The sequence below is a fragment of the Cheilinus undulatus genome, linkage group 11 (assembly GCF_018320785.1).
Source record: "Cheilinus undulatus linkage group 11, ASM1832078v1, whole genome shotgun sequence".
NCBI lineage: Eukaryota > Metazoa > Chordata > Actinopteri > Labriformes > Labridae > Cheilinus > Cheilinus undulatus.
In genome coordinates this window covers 5,002,352-5,027,131 of record NC_054875.1, presented here as the reverse complement: position 1 = coordinate 5,027,131, position 24,780 = coordinate 5,002,352, and the positions used below count along the sequence as shown (strand labels likewise).

Below are 24,780 nucleotides of genomic sequence, written 5' to 3'. Positions count from 1 at the left end.
ACCTTAACTGTTCCAAGTTTTCTCTATTTGTGGATAATGGCTCTTGCATTGGTTCCCTTAAGTCCAATACTGACCTTAAATGAGGAAAGTAAGGCCTGCAGGTCTTTAGATGTTGTTCTGGGTTCTTTTGAGGCCTCCTGGATGGGTCGTCATTGCTTTTGGAGTAATTATGGTCGGCCGACTACTCCTGGGAAGATTCACCACTCTTTCAAGATTTTCTGCATTTGTGGATAATGGCTCTCACATTGGTTCACTGGAGTCCAATACTGACCTTAACTGAGTCAAGTGAGGCCTTCAGATGTTTAGATATTGTTCTGGGTTCTTCTGTGACCTCCTTGATGAATCCTTAATGGCCTCTTGCTGTAATTTTGGTAGGCCGGGTACTCCTTGCTGCTCCAAATTGTCTCCATTTGTGGGTAATGGCTTTTGCATTGGCTCGCTGGAGTTCAGTGCTGACCTTAACTGAGTCAAGTGAGGCCTGCAGGTCGTTCTGCATTCTTTTGAGTCACTGATTCCCTCTTGGAGTCATTTTGGTTGGCCGACTACTCCTGGGAAGATTCACCACTGCTCCAGATTTTTTTCATTCGTGGATAATGGCTCTCACGCTGGTTCGCTGGAGTCCAACACTGACCTTAAGTGAGTCAAGTGAGACCTTGCAGGTCTTTAGGTGTTGTTCTGGGTTCTTTTGGGACCTCCTGGATGTTTTGTAGGTTCGCTCTTGGAGTCTTTCTGGTAGGCTGGCTCCTCCATGGAAGGTTCACCACCGTTCCAAGTTTTCTCCATTTGTGGACAATGGCTTTCACCATAGTTTGCTGGAGTCCCAAAGCCTTGGAAATGGTTTTGTAACTCTTTGTAGACTGATAGGTGTTAGTGACTTTGTTTTTCATCTGTTTTTGAATTTCTGTAAACTTCATGATGTGTTGCTTTTTTAGATCTTATGGCCTACTTCACTTTGTCAGTCAGGTTCTTTTAAAGGGATTTCTGCATCCTCCATTGTTGCCTTTTGTTATAGTGTCACCGTGTAATTCTTTCTTGAATTAAGTGGCCGGCTGTATTGTTTTGCACTGCTTCGTTGTTATGTTATTGTGTAGCCGATGTGGCTATAGCCATCAGGCTAACACCCACACCTGTCAGTGAAGTGTCCAGTTGGCTGTAAAGATTCAAGCAAGGTCAGAGTTTCCTGTATCAAACTGAACTGAGCCAAACCTGGCTGCTTGGTGGAAATGCACCATAACACACCCATGCTCACACCCTCCATGACCTTCAGCTCAGCCTCACTGACCCCTCCTCTCACTGAAACGTGAGCTGCATTCATTCGCTCTCATGCTGCTAATTTAAGAAACACATAGACCATGAGAACCTGCTGGTCTATAGCTTAACCTTCCAACATACACACATATGAGACGATTCAGTGTGTGGCTATGTCACTGATTTAGGGTTTCATCACCCTCCAGCTGTACGAAAAACACACACATGGCTGCCAGCTGTTATTTACACCAGCCTGCAAATGTGTATTTACTGTCCCTGTGATTCAGTTCAGTTATATGAATATTGTCATTAATATTAGGGCCACTAAAAAAAATAAAATTTAGATATAAAGAAAAGAATGATCTGGTAATGTTTAAGAAAACCTCAAAATTTTCGGGTTATAATAAGTAATAAATGAACAAAAATATTTGATTATGAGTTTTTAAAAAGTGATACATTTTTTGAGAAACAGACATTTTCAAGCTTAAAAAGTCTTAAATCAATGACAAAAATGTTAATTTAGATTTAAAAGAAGTTTTAAATTAATTAAGAAAAATTGACATTTTCAGATTTGTTTCTTTTTTAAGTTTAAAAAACATATTCTATAATATAATATTTCATAAAAATGAACAAAGAGGAGAATTAAGTAATGCTTGAGAAAACCTAAAAATTCTGGGGTTAAAAAAGGGATTTAGATTTTTTTTTTTTTTTAGTTATACATTTTGAAGAAAAATTGAAATTTTTGAGTTTTAAAAGTTTTCAATTGATTACAAAAATGGATATTTCAAGTTGAAAATTTAAAAAAAAAAAATGGAAATTTTCAATTGAAAAATGTTTTATGTTTAAATTTTTTTTTTTAAATAAAGTTGAACAAAAGAAAAATTTAGCAATGCTTGAGAAAACCTCAAAATTTGCAGTTAATAAATAATAAATCAACTGAAATTTTAATTTCGAGTTTTAAAAATGTGCATTTTTTCATGAAAAAAGTTTAAAAAGTTGTGAATTATTTAAATTGTAATTTCATGTTTGAAAAGGTTTAAATTTAAAAGACAAAAATGGAAATGTTCAAGTTTAAAAATGTAGTATGGAAAAAAACAGTCAAGTTTGAAAAGTTGGAAATTTGAGTGAAAAGAGATTATTAAATTAAAAAAAATCATTAATTCATGAAAAGATCAAATCCAAGTTTAAAAAGTTGGAAATTTAGAAGGAAAAAAAAGGAAATTCTTGATTTAAAAAAGTCATTAACTGATGAAAAAATTGAAAATTGTAGCTCAAAATAGTTGTATTTTCAGAAGGATAAAAGGAAAATGAGTATTTGAGGTTGTAAATTGAATCGAAAAATAATAGTTTCAATTTGCGAATGTACCAAAATATGAAATTTTCAAGTTTAAAAAGTTATGAGACATCTCAGTTATATTTCTTGAGAAACACCAGACTGCATGGAAGAAAATCTGTCCAGATGAAGCTGTTTTTCTAACACAAATACTTTAATGAAGAGCCTAACCAGCTTAAAGGAATACTTCAACATTTTGGCAAATTTGCCCATTGCCATAATTACTATAGTCTTAGTTATAGGTTTGTTTCCGTTAGTTGTCGGTGCAAGCTGTTTTTAGATCTGGGGGCACCGATATACCAGCTGCACAGCTAACACTATGGAAGCAGACGGTATTTTTTGCTTTCCCTCATCAAACTCATCAAATACACAATCCAACAACTCCAAAATGTTCTCGTGGACAAGTTGTGACCTGCACATTCAAAGTAAAAAATACCGTCTGCTTCCATAGCGTTAGCTGTGCAGCTGGTATATCCATGCCCCCAGATCTAAAAATAGCTTGCACCAGCAACTAACGGAAACTAACCTATAACTAAGACTATAGGAATTATGGCAATGGGTGAATTTGCCAAAATGTTGAAGTATCCCTTTAAGGCCTTCTCTTTTATTGGGACTGAGGAAAAAGTAAATACTGATCAAAAAATCAGAGTTTAGTTTCCCATAAACGGCTGAGTTTATAATTTCATATTATTCAAGTGTTCAGTTAACAGATTTTCTTTTTTGTTATTATTATTTGGAAATGACCCATCACGTCATTGCGTGCTTTCAGACTAGCTGCTTGTTAGTTGCATGACGTCTGCTACACAGCAAACGTCTTTAGGCACAACAGCACTGCTCAGTTTCAGTCACTATCTAATGGAATTTTGCAAACAGCAAAGGGAATGTACAGAATTTCCGACAAGCAGTCTACTAATGGAAGAATCCGGATTAAAACACAGCCAAAAAGATGATCCCTGCGTTCGTCTGCTGCGGATCAACATGACTCAAAGTTTGAAGTGTTTGTGCCAGGCTTCAGTCTCATTCATTCTTGAACATCTCCATCTGTGGGTGACAGGTGTTCATACTTTCTCATTTATAGGACAGAGAGAGAGAAAGGACGTCCAAATATAGTTCCAACACTGACTCACTGATGATAGGAAGTAGTCAAAGTGCTTGCTAATTCTATGCTAAGTGTATGCTAAGCGCTAAGTGTTTTTTAAAATTCATATTTTCTGTGAAAGAATGGACAAGAAACATCCTCATCCTCAGACATAAAAAGTGAGACATATTTCAACACTGGGACCACTTTATTGCATCACATTAAGTCGTTGTTAGGTTTGTCCTATGATTAGTTCGAGAACACTAAAGTCAGAGCAGTTTGTATCTACAGAATCATGGAAACACATCAGAATGGACCATCACAGACCCAAGTCATGCACACATCGGCAACACAGTGTGCATGGCAAAAAAAAAAACCCTGATAAAAACAACTTTTTCATGTACCTCAATAAAACCATTCAACAATAAAACTCATGTTTCTCATCTGCATCTAAAATCCATGAAAAATATAAAAAAGAGGCTGAAAATGTGGCAAAAATCAAAACGATTGGCTGTGATTTGAACTTCAACAAGGACCAAAGTTCTCCAGATGATGAAGATCTGACAGGAAGGGGAACAACAATGAGGAATTTACACGTTTGTAAAATAACATGAAACAACTATGCAATGAAATAAATAAAAATAAATTAAATTGGTTAAAACTAAATAAAGACTTTTCCCAAATGGAGCTTTCTCAGCTCTCTTCAGAGTGAAATGTTTGACAAAGTGGCATCAAATTCTGCTGAAATGACAAAAGTGGAAAACGAATACCATCGGTGTGAAAACGTAAGTACCGAGATTAAATCTACAGGAAGGGATGGATTCAAAAAAATGACAGAAGAGAAAAGGTAGTGAACAGCAAAGGCATCGTACAAATATGGAAGACCAGACCTGCCTTAAAAATGAAAATCAATGGTAATAGACTGGACCAAGCAGTTAAATTCAATACAGATAATGCACACAGATGTGAGAGAGGCTCTAAATGTGTTATTTGATTCTACATTATGGGACATTATGGGATTTTTGACTTCATTATGTACATATAATAAGGTATAATTTATATAAATACCCTTGTGGATTTAAATATATGGGTAGTATACAAGCTACTTTCAACTGAATGAGACACTGGAAACACAATGAGAACATGTGAATATCTCTCCATGTAGTCCGATGAGCATATTTTGACATTTGGGTGAAAATTTGCATAAAAAAGATTCATGCAGACAGCTACATAGTAATCAATGAATGTGTGTGCTTAAAGATCTCTGCCTGTCTATCAGGAGAAACACCTCTTTCACCACAAGAAGCTTACAGTCACTGATCTTTGTGTGAACATGGCTTTACGCTATTATGCATTTCGCATTTTTTACGCCTTCAAACATAGCTAGAAGGCCACTAAAATACGAACTAGTCTAATGTCAACATCTGCAGCTCAGCTGTCTGTAGTCCAAAGTGACAGATGTATTAAAAGTGACATGTCTGCAAAAGCAGGGATGCACGATATTATCGGCATATCAGTTTTGCAGATAGATGAAAAAGTTCATTATCAATATCTGCAGTGAAAATTTATATCAGCTGTAAATGATGGGGAGTTTTAGGCAACACTGACAGATTTACGTCAGCTGGAGTTTTTTTAATTGTTCATTCTCATTCTTTAAATTTGATGGAGGGACTGAAGTTTTAGTTCTGAACTTTATTTCTATATCCATATCAGCTGAAATGAATTTGTAAATATCAGCACATTGGGTATCACCAAAAGCATCCCTATGCAAAAGGTCTATTCATTATGGAACATGCAGTGCATGTACTAAATGACTCTCAGACGTCCAATGATCCTTGGTGGAAGACAATATGTAGTATTTCTGCACTGAAATATTTGTTAACTTTATTAAAAGACCATCCCTATGTTATTTATACTTTTACATTGAGGTCTTAGATCATCTCAGATATTCCCTATGGTTTTCAAAGACAGAGAAAGTATCAGATTTTATAAGTGGAATGGTTAACACTATGGCATGGAAACCACCCAGACTTGGCATTTCCAGCGATCTCACGCCAGCACTGCTTGTGCCTCTCATGAAACGCATTTACTAAACAGGCGTTTTGTTTTCATTCATTCATTTTTTTATTACAAGGGAGAAAAAAGGGACTTCCAAATTCACAATGGTTTTGGTCCCTGAATGCGTGCACTCTAGGGTCACCTCCAGCATGCATGCACATTCTGGGACTAAAGCAGAAGTGCATTTTTCCTTCATTATGAGAAATGTATGAATTCTAACAAAATGTTGGTTTTCTGTTTAGTAAATATAACTAATGAAGGACCGTTTTTATTGAACAGTTATCAATGATGAGGGGCCGGGCGCCGCTCTGTGCTAGCATACAGTTTTATAAACTGCATTTAATAAGACTGCATTTACACTTTTTAAAGATTCTCTGTTTAGGTGCTTTTTCTAAGTAACCATGTAAAGCAGGGGAGTCCAAACTTTTTTCACTGAGTAAGAGGAACTATGTAAGGATGGTGGGGCCACTTTCATATGCCTCATCCTGAGGACTGTAAAGTTAGTAAAACCAATGGTTTGATGGATAAGATTTTCTTAGAGATAGGGTATACTTAAATGGCTAATTAATAGCTGACAAGGCAAACAGCCAATCATTTTAAGGATTTTAGGGAGGCCAGTCAGATTTCAGGAGGCTACTGTTCGTTCTGCCCCTAAAAAACCATCGGTACTGCCATAAGCCTTTATAATCCATCAGAGAATTCTTAATCAAAATATTGTGATACTGTTGGTTGCCAAAATGTTTTCCATTTACAGTCTTAATTTATTCACCAAAAACTAAAACCAATAAATTCTTCTTGTCAAAATGTTTGTTTACAGACATAGCATGGTAGCCTTGTGCTAAAACCAAGAAGTATCATACAGTCAAGCACAAGCTTCATGTTCAAATGTGGGCCATATTTCATTTAATGTTTAATGTGGGCCAATCAAAAATGGACTGTGGGCCGCATTTGGCCCCTGGGCCCTAGTTTGGACACCCCTGATGTAAAGTTTAGCAATTAAGCTCAGAAATTTTTCAATTACCTGTTTTATGTTATGCTTTCATTTTGGAATTTCCTAAGTTTGTGCTAGGGGGTACTTTACTTATTTTATTTTTGAAGAAATCAAACTTCTTGTAGATTCAAAGTTACATAAAGACTTACTACAGAAAAGAAGAGTATGGTATGGATTAAAAAGTAACAGTAAATTTCTAAAAGGGACAGAAAAATGTTGAAAATTTGATGTAAAATGTGTCAACAACTCTTGGCTTGGACACTGAGCTGTCTGCATGTTTTTAAACTGAAATTAGACATTCTCTGAGCAGTGTTGTCCTTATTTTTCACCACTGTGAGAACAGGAAGACACTAATTTAATGCACTAATTTTGGCACTAAATCTCAACAATGACAAGCACTAATAAAACACCCCATGGAAGAAAAAAATATCCCTAAAGTTGCTTTAAGAGATGAATGAATAATGTAGAATTAACCTCATTCTTGCATCTCTCACATATCTGTGCATTTACTCCCTAATAAGTCAGGCTAAGCTTTTTAAAAGTGATCAGATCATCTTTTTGAGTAACAGGAGTGTTGATTTCATTATTACTCCAGGTGTAATTTAAGTTGTGCTGAATGTCTTTTTAAGGACGGATCAGTTCATGTTAGCAGTCAATACCTTTTCCCAATTTGTCCTTTCACATCTATTGTTTACAGAAGCATTATTTGCAAAAAGTCACCAAAGAAAAGGAGCATCGATGCAGCAGAGGTTGATTAAGTGAAAAGAGACGGCAGAAAATATCCTCAACAAAAGAACACTTTTACCAAACACTGCTTGAAGTTTAACCTACACAAGGCAGCATCTTTAAACTGCAGTAAACCAGCGATCTGAAGCTTAAAAAATGAAAAATAAATCCTGTGTACAATGAGCGAGAAACTGTCCAATACCCGCTGATTAGACGTCATAAAGTAAGACTTGTTAGACTGATTTCTGGAAGCTAAAAACAGAATGAAAAAGTCCTTCAAATACAATGACTGGTTGCTCAGGCCTCCAGTTTTTTTTCCTTTATGTAAGACTTCAAAACACTGAAAGAGAACTCCAAAATGGTCCAATCCTTTCCCTTTGCCTCCTTATTTCATCCAGCATACCTGCAACATCCATCCCTTTGCAGAAAGCATGAAGCTTGTGTTAAGCAGAGCCGGAAACTTGCAGGAATGATCGGTGCAGTTTGGAAATCTAAGTCCGTCAGCAGAGCCACGGGAAACGTGCAGTCTTTCTCTTATGTCTCCCTTAAACAAGAAGTCAATGTGGGAAATCTGAAAGCAAGATGTCAGATCATATGTGCTTCATTTTAGATTTCCTCTCCGTCTTCAGAGCTCTGTCATTTTACTCCTAGTGTTAGGAACTGTGGAAACGTGTGGGAGTTTGGGACAGGAAACACAGCCGGAGAGCCTCCTGGGATAATTTCTCCCTTCACTAAGAATCAGTCTGCCAAAATGACAGAACAAGCACAGTGCCACAGAGTTTTTTGTCCTCAGTGTGCTTTAAAAAGACAGAAAGAGCAGAGCTTTTCCTCCTGGAGAGAGACGCTCCTCCTGTCATTGTCCTCTGCTTCAAGGATAAAGGAAAAATCTATCGAAACCTCGGGGTCATAGGTCTGTGACTTTGTTTTCTACGGCAGCGGCGATCTGTTGGAGCCGATAACCGAGCTGCATCTTCTGGGCCGTGGAGTCCTCTTCCAGAGCCGTGATAATCTGAGGGTGCACAAAGAAATCAGAACATTTAAGCTGGAACACATTAGCATGACATTTTTACTTAACAATTCATTGGTGTAATGTTTGAGGAAGTGAAAATCCCAAAAAACTGTGAGGAGAATTTTGTTATAAATAATTTTCAAACTATATTGGTTTTATCAGATTGCAAGAGCTATTACAATGAGCAAATGCCTGTTTGTAGACATTTTGGTTCACTCTACTATGTGCTGCTATTGTGCTATTGCTTGACCTACATGAAGTTGAGTAAAGGCAGTGGTTATATATCAAAAAGTTTCTATTGTTTGTCAGTTTTCAGGCCTGTGATTTGATTGAATGTGAGGAAGGGAGGCCAGGTAATTAGGGCTAATTAGAGCAACAACAGCCACAAAATACTGCATGTTCTTTTCCTGTAATGTTTGGTGCCGCTATAACTAGAAAATGATTTTTGAGGGTAGTCAATCATGTCCAGTCAAATTGCTTAAATTATACTTAAAGAAATAAGATCAGAAAGTTTATTATAGTGGGTACATTTCTACTATTTCAACTATGTTGCAAGACAAATACATTTTATAAATTCTCCCCAAAAACATTGGTTATATACTGTCAGGCGAGAGAAAACTGTTTAAATGTGTTTTGTTGCTGCCTGTTATGCAGTGATCATTGTTGAGATTATTTTGACCATCGTCCTGGTTATAGCGTTACTTTTTTTGGTTAGACACCTGCGCACCATGAGTGAAGTTACCCACTCAGTTAGGTGGCTGAGACCTTTGTATCAGTGGTTCTCCACTGATCGACCCACCACCACCTCCTGAACAAGCAATCGGGACCCCAATTTCATAAAAATTTTCAACAAACAATATTATTCATAAATGAATGCCGGAGTATACTTTGACAAAAGAAAGAGACAGGACAAGCATGCGGTTATAGAAACCCTTAACTGATATGCACGCATATTTTACAGATGGTATTTTATTCCATTTCCTATGATGAGGTGTACATTTTGGTTGTTTTGAAGAAATTCTGATAAACTAAAACATCAAAGCAAGAAAGACAGTTTTGTTTTCCTTAGAAAAGGAGTTAAATAGGTTTAGATCTCAAGAAAATTAATAAAAAGTACCCATTATCATGGGAAAACAGAGTAAAATAAAAAGTATGAATGTATTTTGGCTTTGGCCCTCCATAGCTCAGGGACTTTTAGATTCATTTTTTCCACAAAGACCACTGAAAACAGCTCCACGACTCCCATTTTGGGTCCTGACCCACCAGTTAAAAACCACTGCTTTATTTGACATGTGTGCTATACTCAGTGAGAAGCCCCTCACTTGTCTGACTCTTCCTTACATTGAGCCACTCAGGCTTATAACAATACTATGGCTGTAACTCATCTAAAAAAACTGAAAGATGAAATATCCTTTATGTTGCAATAAAGAGTGAATATTTTTACCAGGTAATAAGCTGTAGAATCTAATTTTAATGTTCAGTATAAATTTACCCAATTCATGTGAGTGTATCACAGTTTATTTATTTAAAATACTGGGTTACATTTACACAATTTGTGCTAATTGTTACTGAATTGTTACAGTTCCAACATCTGATTTGTTGTTGTTCTACTGTAAATAAAATATTGTTTATGAGGCTTGAGACAACCACTGTGTCTTGTTTTTATTTACATTTTATACAGTGCCCCAGCTTTTTTAAAATTATGGTTGTATGTCATGCTTGTGTTGTGTGCACATGCATGAGAAACTATACCAGGCCAAAGCCCAACCCTTTAAATGTGCCAGGCTGAGCACAGGTCCAACAAATCTTCCGTGTCACAGATTTCCCAGTATAAACATGTACTACAGATGTAGAAGGCTAAAAGCCACACCTATTATTATGAAGTGATATCTACTGTTTGAGAAGAAAAGTTTGGAATATTATGTGCTTGGTTTGAAATTTACAAATGAATATTTCACAACTGTCTCTCTGTGAACACTTGAAGAGACCCAGAGATGGTGAATGATGTTGAGATGCATCCTTACCACAGCTCAGCATATGGTCAAACCCAGCGGTCATGTTTTTGGTTATACTTACTTGATCGTAGTATTTGTTGATGTACTTGTACAGCTCGTGTAAAGCCACTAGGCAGTTGACCTCAGCGGTATAATTCTGTTTTAAGAGAGTAAAAATAGAGCGTCAGGGGGGCTGGGGTGTTAAAAACTGCATTGGTTTTCATTCATATTTCATTTCAGACTCCACATGTAGCTTGTTAGGCACAAACCCAGAGAGCCCTGAAATGATTTATGGCTTCAACCCTGCAACTAAAAAGTTATTTTTTACAAAACTGGAGGACAAGAGCGGGTAACGTACACGAGAGAGTTCTGCTAGAGCGGAGTTCATCTCCTGGTCACTGGCTGAGATGGTCTGACGGATGTCTGCATAGTACCTGCGGAGGGGGGGAGGGGGACAGGTGTAAGAAGACAGATAAACAGAAACAGCACAGAAATACACTGTAAAATACTCCCTGTTCTATTTACACTGACTTTCTTTACATAATACAGTATATCCTTGAATGTGTATAGAATTGAATGCCAGTCTACTTCATTCACAGCAGAGGATACATTTATTAGCAGTCAGTACTGACTGTTATTGTAAAGACTTTAAGCTGCTTTATTAATATCTTTTTGGAGTGGTAAGCCCACACACAGCCACCAGTTTCACCAGGTCTTTATAAAAATGTGTCCACATGAAGACAAAATAACAGAATCACATAAAGTGTGTCAGGTGTACATCAGGGCTGGGCAACTGGCGGCCCAGGGGCCACATGTAGCACCACACCTCATTAAATGTGGCCCCAAAGTCAATTTCAAATATAAATAAATAATAAATTTGAACAGGCATTGCAAATAAGCTAAGGCTATAAATGCTGTAGTGTGTAGACACAGTTTACTTGCTTCATACTAAAATAAACCTTAAGAAAACAGTCAAAATCTGCCATGAAAGCATGAAACAAAAACATTTCTCATGATCTTTTCCTACTGGTATATGGTTAGTAATTTTATTAAGTGTTTGACTTCATTAAAACAGTATATTTTATTTCAATTTCTCTTTTTATTTTTTTGAAAAATTACTTCTATTTTGTATTTTCATTGTATTTACTTTTAGCTTTTTTAAAGTTTTTATTCAATTGAAAATGGCAATTCATTAACTTTTAAATTGCTTCTATTTTTTTCATGATTGTTTTTATTTCATTTTATTGGTTAATTTTTTTCTTTTTTAATTTCTTTTTAATTTTTGACCAATACGACTTATTTTTAGTATTCTTATTTCATTTAAATAATTAAATATCAAAGTTATAATTATTAAAATATGAAAATATTTTATTTTATTTCATGCATAATTCTTTAAACTTATTTTATTTAAAATTAATCTATAGTAGTTCTCTTTTTAAAATTGTATTTACTTAATTTTATTTAAAAAAATAACAATTGACTTATTTTTTGTGTTTATATTTCATCTAAATATTTATCATTCATTTATCATTTATTAAAATAAATCAATAAATGATAAATATTTCATCTAAATATTTATCATTTATTGATTTATTTTAATCCAGCATTTTGATTTATTTTTGTATAAATTGTATTAGTTTAATTGTTTTTCTTTTTCTTTACCATTTTCCTTTTTTACTCATTCTCCATTTATCATTTTCATTTATTAAATTGATTTTGTTCTTTTTTTTTTCCTTTTAGTAGATTCAACCAGCAGCAATTGTTGTGTGAAAAAAATTAAATATGCATCACTTGATGCACTTTTAAATATATGCAAGTAAAATACCAAGTAAGCATCGTGTTCGCTGCATTGAAAGCAGCTTGAAACTGATTTTATTCCATGCATGTCTAATTAAATACACTTTCTATTTGAACTTGAGTTTAAAAGCATTAATGTTTGTATGATTAACTAACAGGAAAGCAACATTTAATGGAATTATTAGTAATCACAGGTATTAAACTGAATAAAAATAAGTATGTTTATCTTCATAAATATCCATTGTTGGGTATTCATAAATATTAATATCCAACAATGTGTAACAATTTGGCCCTTTGTCACTGACAATAAAACTAATGCAGCCCTCTAGGTAACCAAAGTTGTCTTTCCCTGGTGTACATAGTAGAAAACATGAACTTGTTTAAATCACACCAACATCAGAAATATAAGTTGCTAAGTCTTTGCTGCCTCCTGCTGGAAGTAAGAAGCTGATGAGGGCTGTGAATCTAAACTGAAGTGGGAGAAAACTAAAGGAAATTTTGCCAGTTTTGGGCCCAATTTTACTCTTCTGACCAAACTCAGCAAAGGCTTGATTCTCTGATAGTTCTTAAGATTACAGTGACAGATTTTCCTGTAGGATGAGGTGTGTTTGACGGATTTTACTCTTGCTAGTTTGTTCAGGAGACCGTCAGGATCACTTCAATTTGGAACCCAGATATTAACCCGGTTATGAAAGAGTTTTTTAGAGATTCATTGTGTTAATACCAATGCTACATAAATCCTTCTGAGGTATAAGATGTCATTTATATCAATTCACCATCAAAGGCAGGGGTGACTAGAGATAGTTCACATTTTTCAGGGGTGCTTTGACAGAGAAAGGTTGAGAAACGCTGATTTAATAAACCAGAAGAATTGAAGAAAGTACTGATATCATATCAGAAGTGTTAAAAGGACAATGCCGGAGTTTTGGATTTTAGATATAGACGTATTTCTGGGAGTTTCCTGCAACATAAAAGCACAGCTCGCACATGCTTTTATTAAAGTTGAAGACTAGTTAAGTGTTTTTGAAAATTCAGCAGATCCCTAAAGTCTGCTTGAACATTGTTTTACTGTTTTTGCTTTTAACATAGAAGGTAACTCATTTTCCAACCTGCAATATGACTGTGGAAGAGATGTCATCCTTTTTTTAATGCTTTTGCTAATGCATTTTCATTTTAGATACATCTAAACAGTAATTTCTGATCAACTTTCTTGCAGTGACCCCTTACTTATCATAAATTGCATATAAGTTAGATGTAATGTGTTAAGAAACAGGATAGTTTCTTTAAGCGGTTTTCCTCCTTTGTATAGATAAGATTAATAATCTTCTAAACAGGCACAGAGGTTGTTTCTAAATGGTGTTTGTCAGGTTCTAATACATCAGTGGTGTAATCTGCAGGGTCCAGTGTGCAGCAGACAGCAGTAAGTGTAGCAGTCTGCTCTCCCTCCATCCATGCATGGAAGCCTCGCGGGCTCAGTCTACCCTGTCTGGCACTGACAGATTGTCCTGGGCCTCACTCTCCCCCCTCTCTCTCCCTTTCCTCCCCCAGCGTTTTTCATGCCCGGGGTCAGTGGAGCAACTGGCTGCCATATTCTTACCTCTCCACCATCTGTTTGTAGCGCGGGATGTCTCTGGCGTACAGCAACTTGTTGATGGGAGAATCCTGTGCATGGAAGACAAATGGAAAAACATGTCCAGAATGTAAAAACAAAGGTCATAGGGAGACATTTTCACCATGCATCAGGAGAAAAACACAGCTGGGGGATAAGACTGCACGTTCTTTACAGTGACAGGAAAAGACATGTGTTTTGCTTTGTTTAGATTTATTTTTGGGCTACTGTTGCCTTCATAGGTAGGCTGGGACAGAGGGACATGGAGCAACCTTTGGGGGTTTTAGTGTTTTATATTTACATCATTTAACATTATATTTCATTAGAAGGATTCAGATCTGTAAGCGCCAGAGATATTCAATGATATAGTTCTATAATATCATCAGTTAGCACACTGAGTCAGTTAAAGAGCTGGGCTCACCCGTCCCAGTTTGTGGTCAGCGATGGTGCAAGAGTCCATGAAGGTCTGAGCGATAACAGACAGAACAGCATCCACGTGGTCTGAGGTCTGCACATCGAAGATGAACTGAGGGTTCTTCAGGATGTTGATCCAGAACCGCAGTGGCAAACTGTTCAAAAAGGCAAGGACGTGCAAAAAGCTGATTTTTTTTACAGGACACAAAAGAAGCAAAGTCTTTAGTTCAGCCTTTTTGGGTTGCTTCAAACAAACTTCGCTGCACTTTCTTTTAGGTTTAATGAAGTTTTGGTTTCAAGGCCAGTTCAGATCAGATTTGTGTAGACCAGGGATGTCCAAACTAGGGCCTTAGCTGTATTGTTATTTGACTTTATCTAACCAAGAAAACCTCATTGAAATTAAAGACCTCTGTGCTGAAACTGCTTTTCTTAGTTTAAGCAGGACTTGCAGCACAATACTAGCTAACACATGAGAAACACAAGGCTTTAGTAGCTAAATTTGTCCGTAGATATAAAAAAATCTGCAGATTTCTTTGCTATACTAAGACTTAGCTAGCAAAGCAATTTTGTGTTTGCATGTGCCATGGTGAGTGAAATAGTGCTGCAACATTAGAATAAGATGCATGCAGCATCTTTAAGAGAGGGGAATCAGTGAGGCATCACCCTCATGAAGCCTGGTTTTATGCATCACTACAAGGATAAAGATGCAGCAAAAAAGGGCAGCACTGTCCTTCCTGTAGATCAGAATGATTGAGCAATGACTTTTAAAAAGTCACATTAAATTTAGTGACAGTAAAAGTCTTCGCTATGGAAACGATGCATCGTCTTCCTCATTGGCAGTGCTGTGAGCTGGTTGCAGAGTGTCCCTTTGCAAGTAACTGTAGGTTTCAGCTTGTCTTGTTGTGGATCTCTGGTCTGAACTGAGCTTTACAGCTGGTGCACAGTCAAAACAGCATACAACTTTACTCTTATGAAGATTTTTAAAACAAACTATTTTTTCAGCCAGTCAGTCACCATATCAGATTTTTAAATTCAGTACCGTTCTAGTATGAATCAAAGACTATTAGTACCTGTGTCTACACTCTGGTAATAAAAATAAAGTCCTTTGCACGCAAAGTTTGGATAATATCTTGGTTTTCAGTTAATGAAATCTCAAGCAAACCAGCATACTGTCAAAATTGCACAAATAAATTGGGCATTTTTCAGTACCAAAACACTGCCAATGTATTTATGCAATTTAGTTTGTCAGTCTTTTATATTCATGATAGCTTTTTGTTTGAAATAATGACTGAAGATCTGCAGTCTTTAAAGTATTGCATTGTACTTATTATTAAATAATAGAATGAATGTTTTTATGGTGCATTAAAAATCATCAAAAAAAAAAAGAAATTTGACTACCTCAAAAGAGACTCAACAAATCTAATGTTAAAATATTTAGAGGCTATCAACATCCAATATGTTCTGAAAGGGTTTCTCCTTCCTATCCTTTATAATTCAAGAAAAACAACAGTGGACCAGCACATTTTTACTATCAATCTTATACCATGAAGCAATTAAAACAGATTTTTTTAAAATATGGATTTTTAGCCTCAGAAAGTTTCTCAAAACCAGATCAGCTGTTGTCCACATGTCCTGTGTGTGCTGGCTTTGCAGGTACAGTCATAAACCATCAGATTTAATCCCTCATGAAGCATGTTTATAACTCTCCTTGCATGACGACCCACCACAAGTCGGCACGATCTGCCTGTTTCCAAACATTGACACCTTTCTCATCCTGCAGCAGCTGTGGGTCAGTTACCTGTTGGTTTTCCAGATGTGGATGGTCTCTGGGTCTGTGATGCTGTGCTGCAGAGCCTGCTCGTCCAACAAGTCAAAGAAGTATTTGACAGCCAGAGGTACGGGACGACTGGTGCTGAGGATGGCCGTGAATAAATCATCCACAAACTTCTGCAGCGTGCCCTGAGAGCAAGGAGAAAGACAGAGACACAAAAACGAGACTGAGACAAGTTACACAAAGGCAATCACATAATGAGTTTGTTACAAACACACTCTTAGCTGAAGCACTGTCAAGAAGGTTTTGTTTATGGAGCCTCTTTGTTAATAGTTAATGGACTTTGTGTGTTCAAGTCTGATTTGGTCTTTTGAAAAATCCCAAAAGAAGAACTACACATGTTGGTCCTGGTCCACTCAGCTACCCGGAGGTCACACAAACTTGACCAATGTTAGCCTGACTCTCATGAGGAAAAATGTGGTCATCTCTTTAAATTTTAGTATGCAAAACTCTTTATGCATTACCAAAAAGCATAACATTGATTAGTAGCATGCATGTGTTCTTTTTTACCTTCATGGAGAGCAGACGCGTGAGGTAGATCTCAGGGATGGCCTTGGCCCTCTCTCCCCCTCTCTCCCTCACGCTGCCTCTCCTGTGCTTCGGCAGCTCCGACTCCTCACTGGCTTTAACAAGATGCCAAAGTCTCACCCCGCCTTCCTCCCCGTCATCCAGCATGGGGGTCTCTGGTAGAAGAGACAGCAGGTCAAGAAGTAAGATTTTAGTTTGGTTCAAGACACACAGGAAAAGCAGCTGAGTTACAGACATTTCAGTGACTGGACAGAATATTTAAACTCTCAGTGTTGAAACTTTGACTATTTTAAAGTACATCTGATCTATAAATTACTCTTCATTCAGCAGTTTTGTCCAAATTTCTTCTTTTGTAGAAAAATGCCATTAAAGTTCCACTTCATGCAACACAGTGAAACAGAACATCCTGTCTGTGAATGCTGTCCAACAGTGACCTCTTGTGGTCATTTTGAGCCAATGCAACATATCAACTAAATGCATTAAGGTGGGTATATTCAGTTTAGTAACACACATATGCTACTGTCTATGCACACAACATTAACGTTTATTTAAAAAAAAAACATATTTAAAAATACATGACTCACTCTCTCCAGGCATGTAGTCGTGGCTGTCATGGAGGAGATGTTTGGTGTTTCTCGGGACGAGGGCCACCGTCGCTCCATCAGGAACCTGCAGTTTTATCAAAGCTTTAATTCGGTGTACTACTTCACTCTCATATTCACTCAGGTTCATCTCTGAATGTCTTTCACAGACCTTGTAATGCTGCAGTGTATTCAAACGTTTCCAGGAGCCTTGCACAACTGATGTCAGATCCTCATCTGATAGGATCAGGTGACCTGCAACACCTGCACGCCACTCTGCAGGGAGAAAGGATTTTGTGACCTTATGATTATGCAAAACTACAAATTAAACAAATTTTACAAATTAAATCCATCAGAAACACAGTGCAATGAACGAATTTACTTCTCCATCATTTTTGAAGTGCAGGAGGAAAGGCTTGGTTATCTTTTGATAAAATCTTGTGTTTGCATACTCCACTTCTGCTTTAATTATCTTCACCAAGAACTATCTGCACTATTTATTTCCTTATTTTAAGTCTGTGTTTGCAGAAAATACTAGTAAATGACTGTTACATTCATAATATTTGGTGATGGACTAAGTCAAACTGTACATACCAAGATGTAGTGAGTCAATGTGCGGCCTCTGAGAGTAAGACGTTCCCTTCCAGGTTTGTTCCAGAAGTTTCTCCTTCACCTGCGTGATGGTGTCACAGTCCAGGACTTTTGCAGGTACAGTCTGGTTTATAGCACCTCCAGTGGCGGCTGCAGCTGGCATCATGACATTCAGGGTCTGAGGAGATGAGCAGGAGAGCAGATTAGGAGTGTGAATGCCACTATGCCACTCTGCAGCGTTCAGTAGTGGGGAAATGTTCAGTAAAACTTGCAGTGAAATTCAAGAAAGAAGGACCTAACTAGGTTTCAAGACAGTTCAAGGTTAATTCCTACCTTCATTTCAAAAATACTTCTCAACAGACTATGTTTATGGGTCATAAAAAAACAGCAAACATGCTGTGAACCAAGCTGTTCCAGTGAAATGCGTATATGACATGAAATAGAATTGAACTCTTGCATAAAATTAACAGTTCTTTTGCAAAAAGATGCATTCCTTGCATGACACCACTGTTCGACAGATGTTGCACATCACTCTTCTTGCATCATTTTTGAGAAATAAAGCCGCACTTTCGACCACTTTAGCCTGCTTTTGTGACTGTCGGCCATGTTTAATTCCTCGACTTCTCTGTTCTTACTCGCTTCGCTGACTGCATCTCGTGGGATCGTGATTTTTCAAGGCATGTGGACTTTAGGCATTGATAAGGGAATTGTTAAGATTAAATGTAAATGATGTCAGTGGATTGAACCAAATAGAAACTTTTCTTGATTCCCATCCCTAGTGTTTCCTCACCAGTGTGCGGTACTCCACATCCTCTCGCAGCAGTCTGTTGTCGTTCAGAGTGTACTTGGCTTTCCCTGTCACAGCGTCCACAGGTCCTTTATCCACCTGGTGCTTTATCGCTCTGAACAGCATGTAGAACGACTCTCCGGCTGATTCCTGGACAAGGATAGAAAGACGAAGAGTCAACTGTGTCCAAGCAAAAACAGTTAGATCTAATAGTCAGTCAATACACCTGCTTCTCTTTGGCTGTGACAATGAACCAAGGCTTATCTTTTCTGGCTCTAGAGACAGAAGAGTCTAGCATGACATGGTACAATTGTGCATGCATGCACATGCATAGGTGCGCAACAGGGAGGTGATGTATAATTGATTAAACAATTGCATCTGACCAAAATATTTTTAAAGAAAGCAAAAGAGAGTACAGCTGCTGCTGTGTTGTCTGTGTATTTCTCCATCGTGCTGACACTGCAAGACAGTGCACGCTGTAAACTGAATAAGCGTCATTCAACGATGTGATGACATTTTCTATGCTCAGGCCTGGTTGGGCTTAGAGCAGGCCTGCAGAGGAACTGGGATGGGGAAACAAGCTTGCCTCACAATACGGGACGGGGCAACTGGGACTAATGTGAGTGCACCCTAAATCTTTGAACAGATATAAAAGAAAGAAAAAAATTAAAACGTACCCTTAGGAAGGTAAACAGACAGATGGACATCCAGTTTGTTAGGAGCTTCTCAACCACTGATTCAGTTCTGGAAAAATTAAAATTATTCCACATGTAAGTCCACAACATGAGATTAAAGAAAATGAGTCTCTTTTAACAGAAGTACCGACACTCTCACTCACCTCCTGAGCATCAGTTTGGGGTTTTTGGCCACGTATTGCTCCACCAGATCATTCAGCAGAGTCTTCAGGATGTCTGTGAAGTACTCCAGTTTACCATGAAGAGCTACAGTCAACAGAGACGCCACATAGGCTCGATCCCGGGGGGAGAAGGTCCGCTGGACCTCCAGAGTGTGAATAAACTACAACAAAAACATGGATACGAACATTATGTATGACATTTACGTCTTTTTCCTATGACAGAAAACTCTTGGCAAGAAATATCTGAGGACTTCTCCACTTAATAAAGTGTTTTGTGTCTGTAAATAGCTTTCCTTTCAGTCTACAAATAGTTGCAAGCTCAAAACAAGCATTTTATTCAGTAACTCCTTGCTGTCTGACCTTGGTGAGAAACAGTTTACTGTTGAGCAGGTTGGACAGCTGAACCAGGCCTTGCTCAACAGTCTGCCGTCTGCTCTCTGGGACGTCCAGATCTCGCCTCAGTGGCGACTCCTGGTGGCCTGGGAAGAAAATACGCTCTGCATATGCTCTATAATCCAGGAAGGGAATCCCTGAACCGACCAGGTCACTGGACATGTCCATCATCTCTGTCATCAGGTCTGAAGGAGGGAAGGAGAATACAGATTTGAGTTTATTTTTGGACAGTGTTACTCAACCCTGCTCAACCGAAAAGGCAAATTATTTAAAATATTCCTTTGCAAGAGCCACAATCTAAGTGGTGAAAAGTGGCGAAAATGGGTTAAAGTGATAATAAAAATAAGTTCAAGTGGTAAAATGGTCCAAAAGCAGCAGACGAGTGGCAAAAAATGGTGAAAAAAGTGGCAGAATTGATTAAATAATTAGTTACATGTGGTTAAAAATGGCCAAAAAAAGGTAAAAATGTGGCAAAAAGCGAGGAACTCAAATGGGCAAAAGTGGCAAAAATGGAAATGGCTACTTAAATATGCAAGAAGAGGAAAAAAATGGCAAAAAGGGGAGAGTTTGAAAATTGCAAAAAGCGGGATAAAAAAGGCAAAAAGAGGTGGTAAATGGCAAAAATTGATAACAAAAAATGACTTACAGGTGGCAAAATTGGTAAAAAAAAAAAAGTATCAAAATATGGCAAAAAAAAATGAGTGAAAAAAACTAAAATGGTTAAAGTGGTAAAACTGTCAAAAACTGGTAAAAAAGAGGCAAAATTGATTAAAAATAAGTTACAGGTGGTAAAAATGTTTAAAAAGGTAAAAATGTGGCAAAAAATGAGTGAAAAGAGACTAAATGGGCAAAAATGGGAAAAAGTGGAATAGAAATGTAATGGAAAAAAAGCTTAGTGGGTGAGAAGGGGCAAAAAAGTGGAAAAAAATAGCAAAAAGCAGGACAAAAATGGAAAAAACTGGCAAAAAGGTTACAAAAGAAATGGCAAACTTGGGCTTAATAAGATGTAATAATAGATTAAAAATGGCAAAAATTGCAAGTAAGGGCAATGGAAATATACAAACAAAAAAAGAAATAAAGGTTGACAATTTAAGCCAACTATACTATAAGTGTGGGACATAAACTGATTAATGGATCATTTCTGAGGTTAAAGTTGACCTTTTTTAAGGTTTTCTGGGGGAAAAATTTTTCAAATAAAGACGTTAGAGAGCCATAAATCCTCGCCAAAGAGCCACACGTTGAGTGTCACTGTTTAAGGACTATGACTGAATGTTAAAAAGAAGACTTGGATCATACCTGTAAACTCCTTCTTACATCGATCCCTCACACTGGTCTCCAGGTTCTCCAGCTGGATTTGAACCTTCTTATAGTCCCTCATGGCCTGTTTGCTCTTCCTCCTGAATAATAAAAGGATGCACAGCCATGCCATTTTAGTAGAGGAAGTATAAGTTAAGATGCTGACTTTGTCTAGCATTCACTTACCTGTATATGAGCACTATGATGAGCACAATGAGAGCCACTATAGAGGCTCCCACCCCAACTCCAACCTGAGCCTCCAGAGGGAATGTGGACTGAGCCTGAGTGTCGTACTGCACTCTGCCCAGGGTGAAGTTCAGATTCCCCATTTTCACCTGGAAAGTATAAAAGTGGCTTTCACTACTTGGATGCAGCACTACGGTGCAATCCTTAACCATAAAATCCTGCATCCATGCTCCTTATTTGCTGAATGTTGTTCTCTATCTGCATTAGCAACGTTAGCTCACCGTGAACTCAGGCAGACTGTCCATGCCGTCCTGTTTCTTGCTGCTTTGGACTGACGGCTGCTGAGCTGGTGGCTCACAGTACAAGTGGTTATGGGTTAGGGTCTTCACCGAGCATATCCCGTCCCCTATCCGAGCCTCCACCTCGTGTTTGTAGATGGCTAGATCCAGATTCTCGCCCTAAAGGAGGAAACATAAAAAAAACATACAGCGTGATTCTCCAGGGGGAAAACTGCAGCATTTAGACACTGGAATTATTCAACTAAAAAGGAGTTTTTATCACCTCCACAGAGATGATGCTTCCAGGTTTGTGGTGGTACGGTTTGCTGGGGTCGTTCCGGTTCAGGGGGTAGAGGTGTGGGTTCGGCTCATAGCTGAAGGCTTCGTTCCCCACGCTGCTAAAGTCAAAATGGAGGCTGTCCAACAGGAAGTGGACTTTAACCCTTGCCCTCCTGGCTTCTTGACCCACAGCGGGGGTCGGACACGAGATGAGAGAGGAGCTGTTCACCATGCAGAGAGACTCGTACTGGAGGAGAGCACAGGAACAGGAATTCATGATCACAATCGCCATCCAAACCAGTACATTCAAACATGTTTTCTTAGACATTATCGTACTAAAATCACCTGTTTGACGTGACAGAGCATTCCCTCGGGGCAGTCAGCCTCTGGGACGATCCTCCTCCATCTCTTCACTGAACTCAGAAGATTCTGGTCTCTGTTCAGGCTCCACTCTTTCCTCTTGATGGAGCTCCTCCTCCTCCTGGGAGGGAGGGTATCAGGAGGACTGAGAGTGACTCTCATTTTGGGCTCCTGTACCACATCGAGGTTCTGACCTGAGACTCTGATGATTCTGCCCCCACTGACGGAGAAAAGAGGAAAGTCATTACTTTCTTCACTTTCCACCTTAGTCCTTGGAGGGGTCAACTGTAGCTATGAATGTGGGTGGAACGTCGAGTTCAGTAACAATATCAGCAAAAACCTGATTCTTACAAGGTCTTACTACGAGGATTAAGCATCAGCAGCATTGTTTTGAAAAACATTAAATATTTGCTGTGATAAATACTGCTTTACTTTTTGTTAAATCAAACATCTTGGTTCCTTCTCCTCCATCCTCCTCTTCTTGCTCTCTGTCCCTGCTCTCTTCTCCTACATCCTCATCATCTTGCTCTCTGTCCCTGATTTCCAATCCTCCACTATCCTAACTTTCTTCGGACATTTCAGAGGGAAGTACTTGGGCTCCCTGGTATTGTTTTAACTCTGTTTGAAAAAAAAAAAATACATTAACCAGTTAATTTAGTTGCCTTTGATTCAATAGTGACATTATTTACTAAGAAAAAATAAATAAAATTACAGGCCTCTTAAGGACCACTGCCACCCCCCACCCCTTGCTACACCCATGTCTATTACTATACTGATACAAAGCTGATAAAGTTAGCTAAGTATGCTTCTGTAGGCTATCTGAGCTAATTTCTTCACTTTGTCCTCTCTAGTAGAGGGTGGAGAAATAATTATCCTGTTTGAGGTGTAACAGACAAAGTTTATACTATACGTTAATCTCCAAATTGCTCTAATAATCACATTTAACATCTCGTTTCTTTGCAAAGTCCTGTTTGGACAGAAAGGACCGAAAGTTGCACCCACGTTTCATGCAAAGCATCATGGGTACTATGAATGGGGTGGAGAGTTTATATAATGGTGAAAATGCAGGTCTCTTCTTTTCATGTTCTGTTGATATGAATCCATTAAAAGCACTGACTCTAAACAGTTAACCTTAAAAATTAACTTTAAACTGTGTCAAATGACAAAATCTGACTTTTTTCAAACATAAAACTTACTGTTAGACAATTTCTGTCCTAATGGAAAAATACTAACAATGTGTTTTAAAAGTATTCCAGTAGATAAATGTTATCTTGCCTCTTTACAAGTTGAATCTGCTTGTTTTCATTTATATCTGTTCTGTTGTTGTCTATACTTCAGCACCATTGAAAATGAGACCTCTCCAACAATGTGTTCCACATGATTTAAATAGATGACATAAAATAATAAAATTAATGTTTTACAATGTTTTAAGAAGAAAACCAAATATAATGGATTAGCACTGACTGTTTCCCATTAAAAAGCAGCCAGATTGCATAATTAAATCTGGTCGGTGTTGGCTGAAGCAAAGTCCTGGAGCATTAATCACTTCCAAACCAGACAATTAGTCTGACCCTGGGTTTATTTAATTCTTCATAACTCATCTGTTGTGTAGGATTCCCTCTTAACTTTGCAATCTTTTTGTCAACCTGTCAGCAAGTTCTTCAGTCAGTCTTTTGCAGCAATACTGCTGCAGTTTAATTCATCAGTCAGCAAATATGTTTTTCTAATTCTCTTTAGCAACACTTTAAGATGCACACATTAATGTTCGTGTCTGTTAGAGACAGACAGAGAGCAGAGGAGAGATAGAGATTTTCCCATGTCAACCTGCAAGCCGATGACAGCCTCACAGCCCTGCACAAACACTGCTGCTGATAAAAATACCTGAATATGACATATATAGATTATAATTAGCAGAATCACTGTATACACTTCTGCTGGTTTATTAAAAGTGCAGAGGAAATATTTAAGAAAAATAACATTTGTTTTGGCTTTTATTACTATAACTAGTATGTCAAATCTTGCCCTATGTTTGGTGAACCAATCTAAAGTGTTTCTAAAAATACATCCACTAATTTTGGTTGTCCAGGAGATCATTTTTGTTGCTGAGATATCAAAACAGATGTCTTTATTGTTTGATTTTTAACAAGTATTAAAATTAACAATCCTGGCTTTTCTGATTCCGATTATTTAAACATGTACAAATGAGGTCAAGCTTTAAAAATACCAGAATTCTCTTAAGCAGTGGGTGTGAAACTGTGTAAACTCTATAAAAGCAAATAAACAGTAGATATTTAAAATTTGAGGGATTTAAGAATGTTTTTAAAGACAGGGAACTTACTTGAGGAAGCTTTTTGACGGTGCAGCCATTGTGATGTTGGGGTTTGGGGTGTAATGATAGACCAAACCCTGTAGATGGCGCTCTGCTCCACCAAACCGCACAATGATGCCATGCTCTCCTGTTCTGTTGCTGCCTCTGGTCAGACAGCGGATGTGGTCTTCAGCGATGTTCAGCCTGGACAGAACAGAGATTTGAAAGCACTGGAGCCACATGCGGCTC

General features: G+C 37.8%; 1 protein-coding gene across 1 annotated transcript in view; it reads right to left on the bottom strand.

Annotated features, from left to right (window-relative positions):
* Positions 1-3,868: 3,868 nt before the first annotated feature.
* LOC121517687 (plexin-B1-like) overlaps positions 3,869-24,780 on the bottom strand; it is a 139,946-nt gene continuing 119,034 nt past the window's right edge. Inside the window, exons 21-40 of the mRNA XM_041799652.1 lie at positions 24,562-24,735; positions 22,209-22,443; positions 21,868-22,110; positions 21,588-21,764; positions 21,307-21,455; positions 21,121-21,221; positions 19,792-20,009; positions 19,414-19,592; positions 19,253-19,319; positions 18,579-18,725; positions 17,792-17,966; positions 17,370-17,473; positions 17,201-17,285; positions 16,599-16,771; positions 16,056-16,216; positions 14,265-14,412; positions 13,832-13,896; positions 10,796-10,871; positions 10,520-10,594; positions 3,869-8,443 (exon numbers count right to left, since the gene is read on the bottom strand). Coding sequence (XP_041655586.1) covers positions 8,339-8,443; positions 10,520-10,594; positions 10,796-10,871; positions 13,832-13,896; positions 14,265-14,412; positions 16,056-16,216; positions 16,599-16,771; positions 17,201-17,285; positions 17,370-17,473; positions 17,792-17,966; positions 18,579-18,725; positions 19,253-19,319; positions 19,414-19,592; positions 19,792-20,009; positions 21,121-21,221; positions 21,307-21,455; positions 21,588-21,764; positions 21,868-22,110; positions 22,209-22,443; positions 24,562-24,735 — 2,857 coding nt within the window. The 3' untranslated portion in view covers positions 3,869-8,338. The remainder of the gene's footprint in view (positions 8,444-10,519; positions 10,595-10,795; positions 10,872-13,831; positions 13,897-14,264; positions 14,413-16,055; positions 16,217-16,598; positions 16,772-17,200; positions 17,286-17,369; positions 17,474-17,791; positions 17,967-18,578; positions 18,726-19,252; positions 19,320-19,413; positions 19,593-19,791; positions 20,010-21,120; positions 21,222-21,306; positions 21,456-21,587; positions 21,765-21,867; positions 22,111-22,208; positions 22,444-24,561; positions 24,736-24,780) is intronic.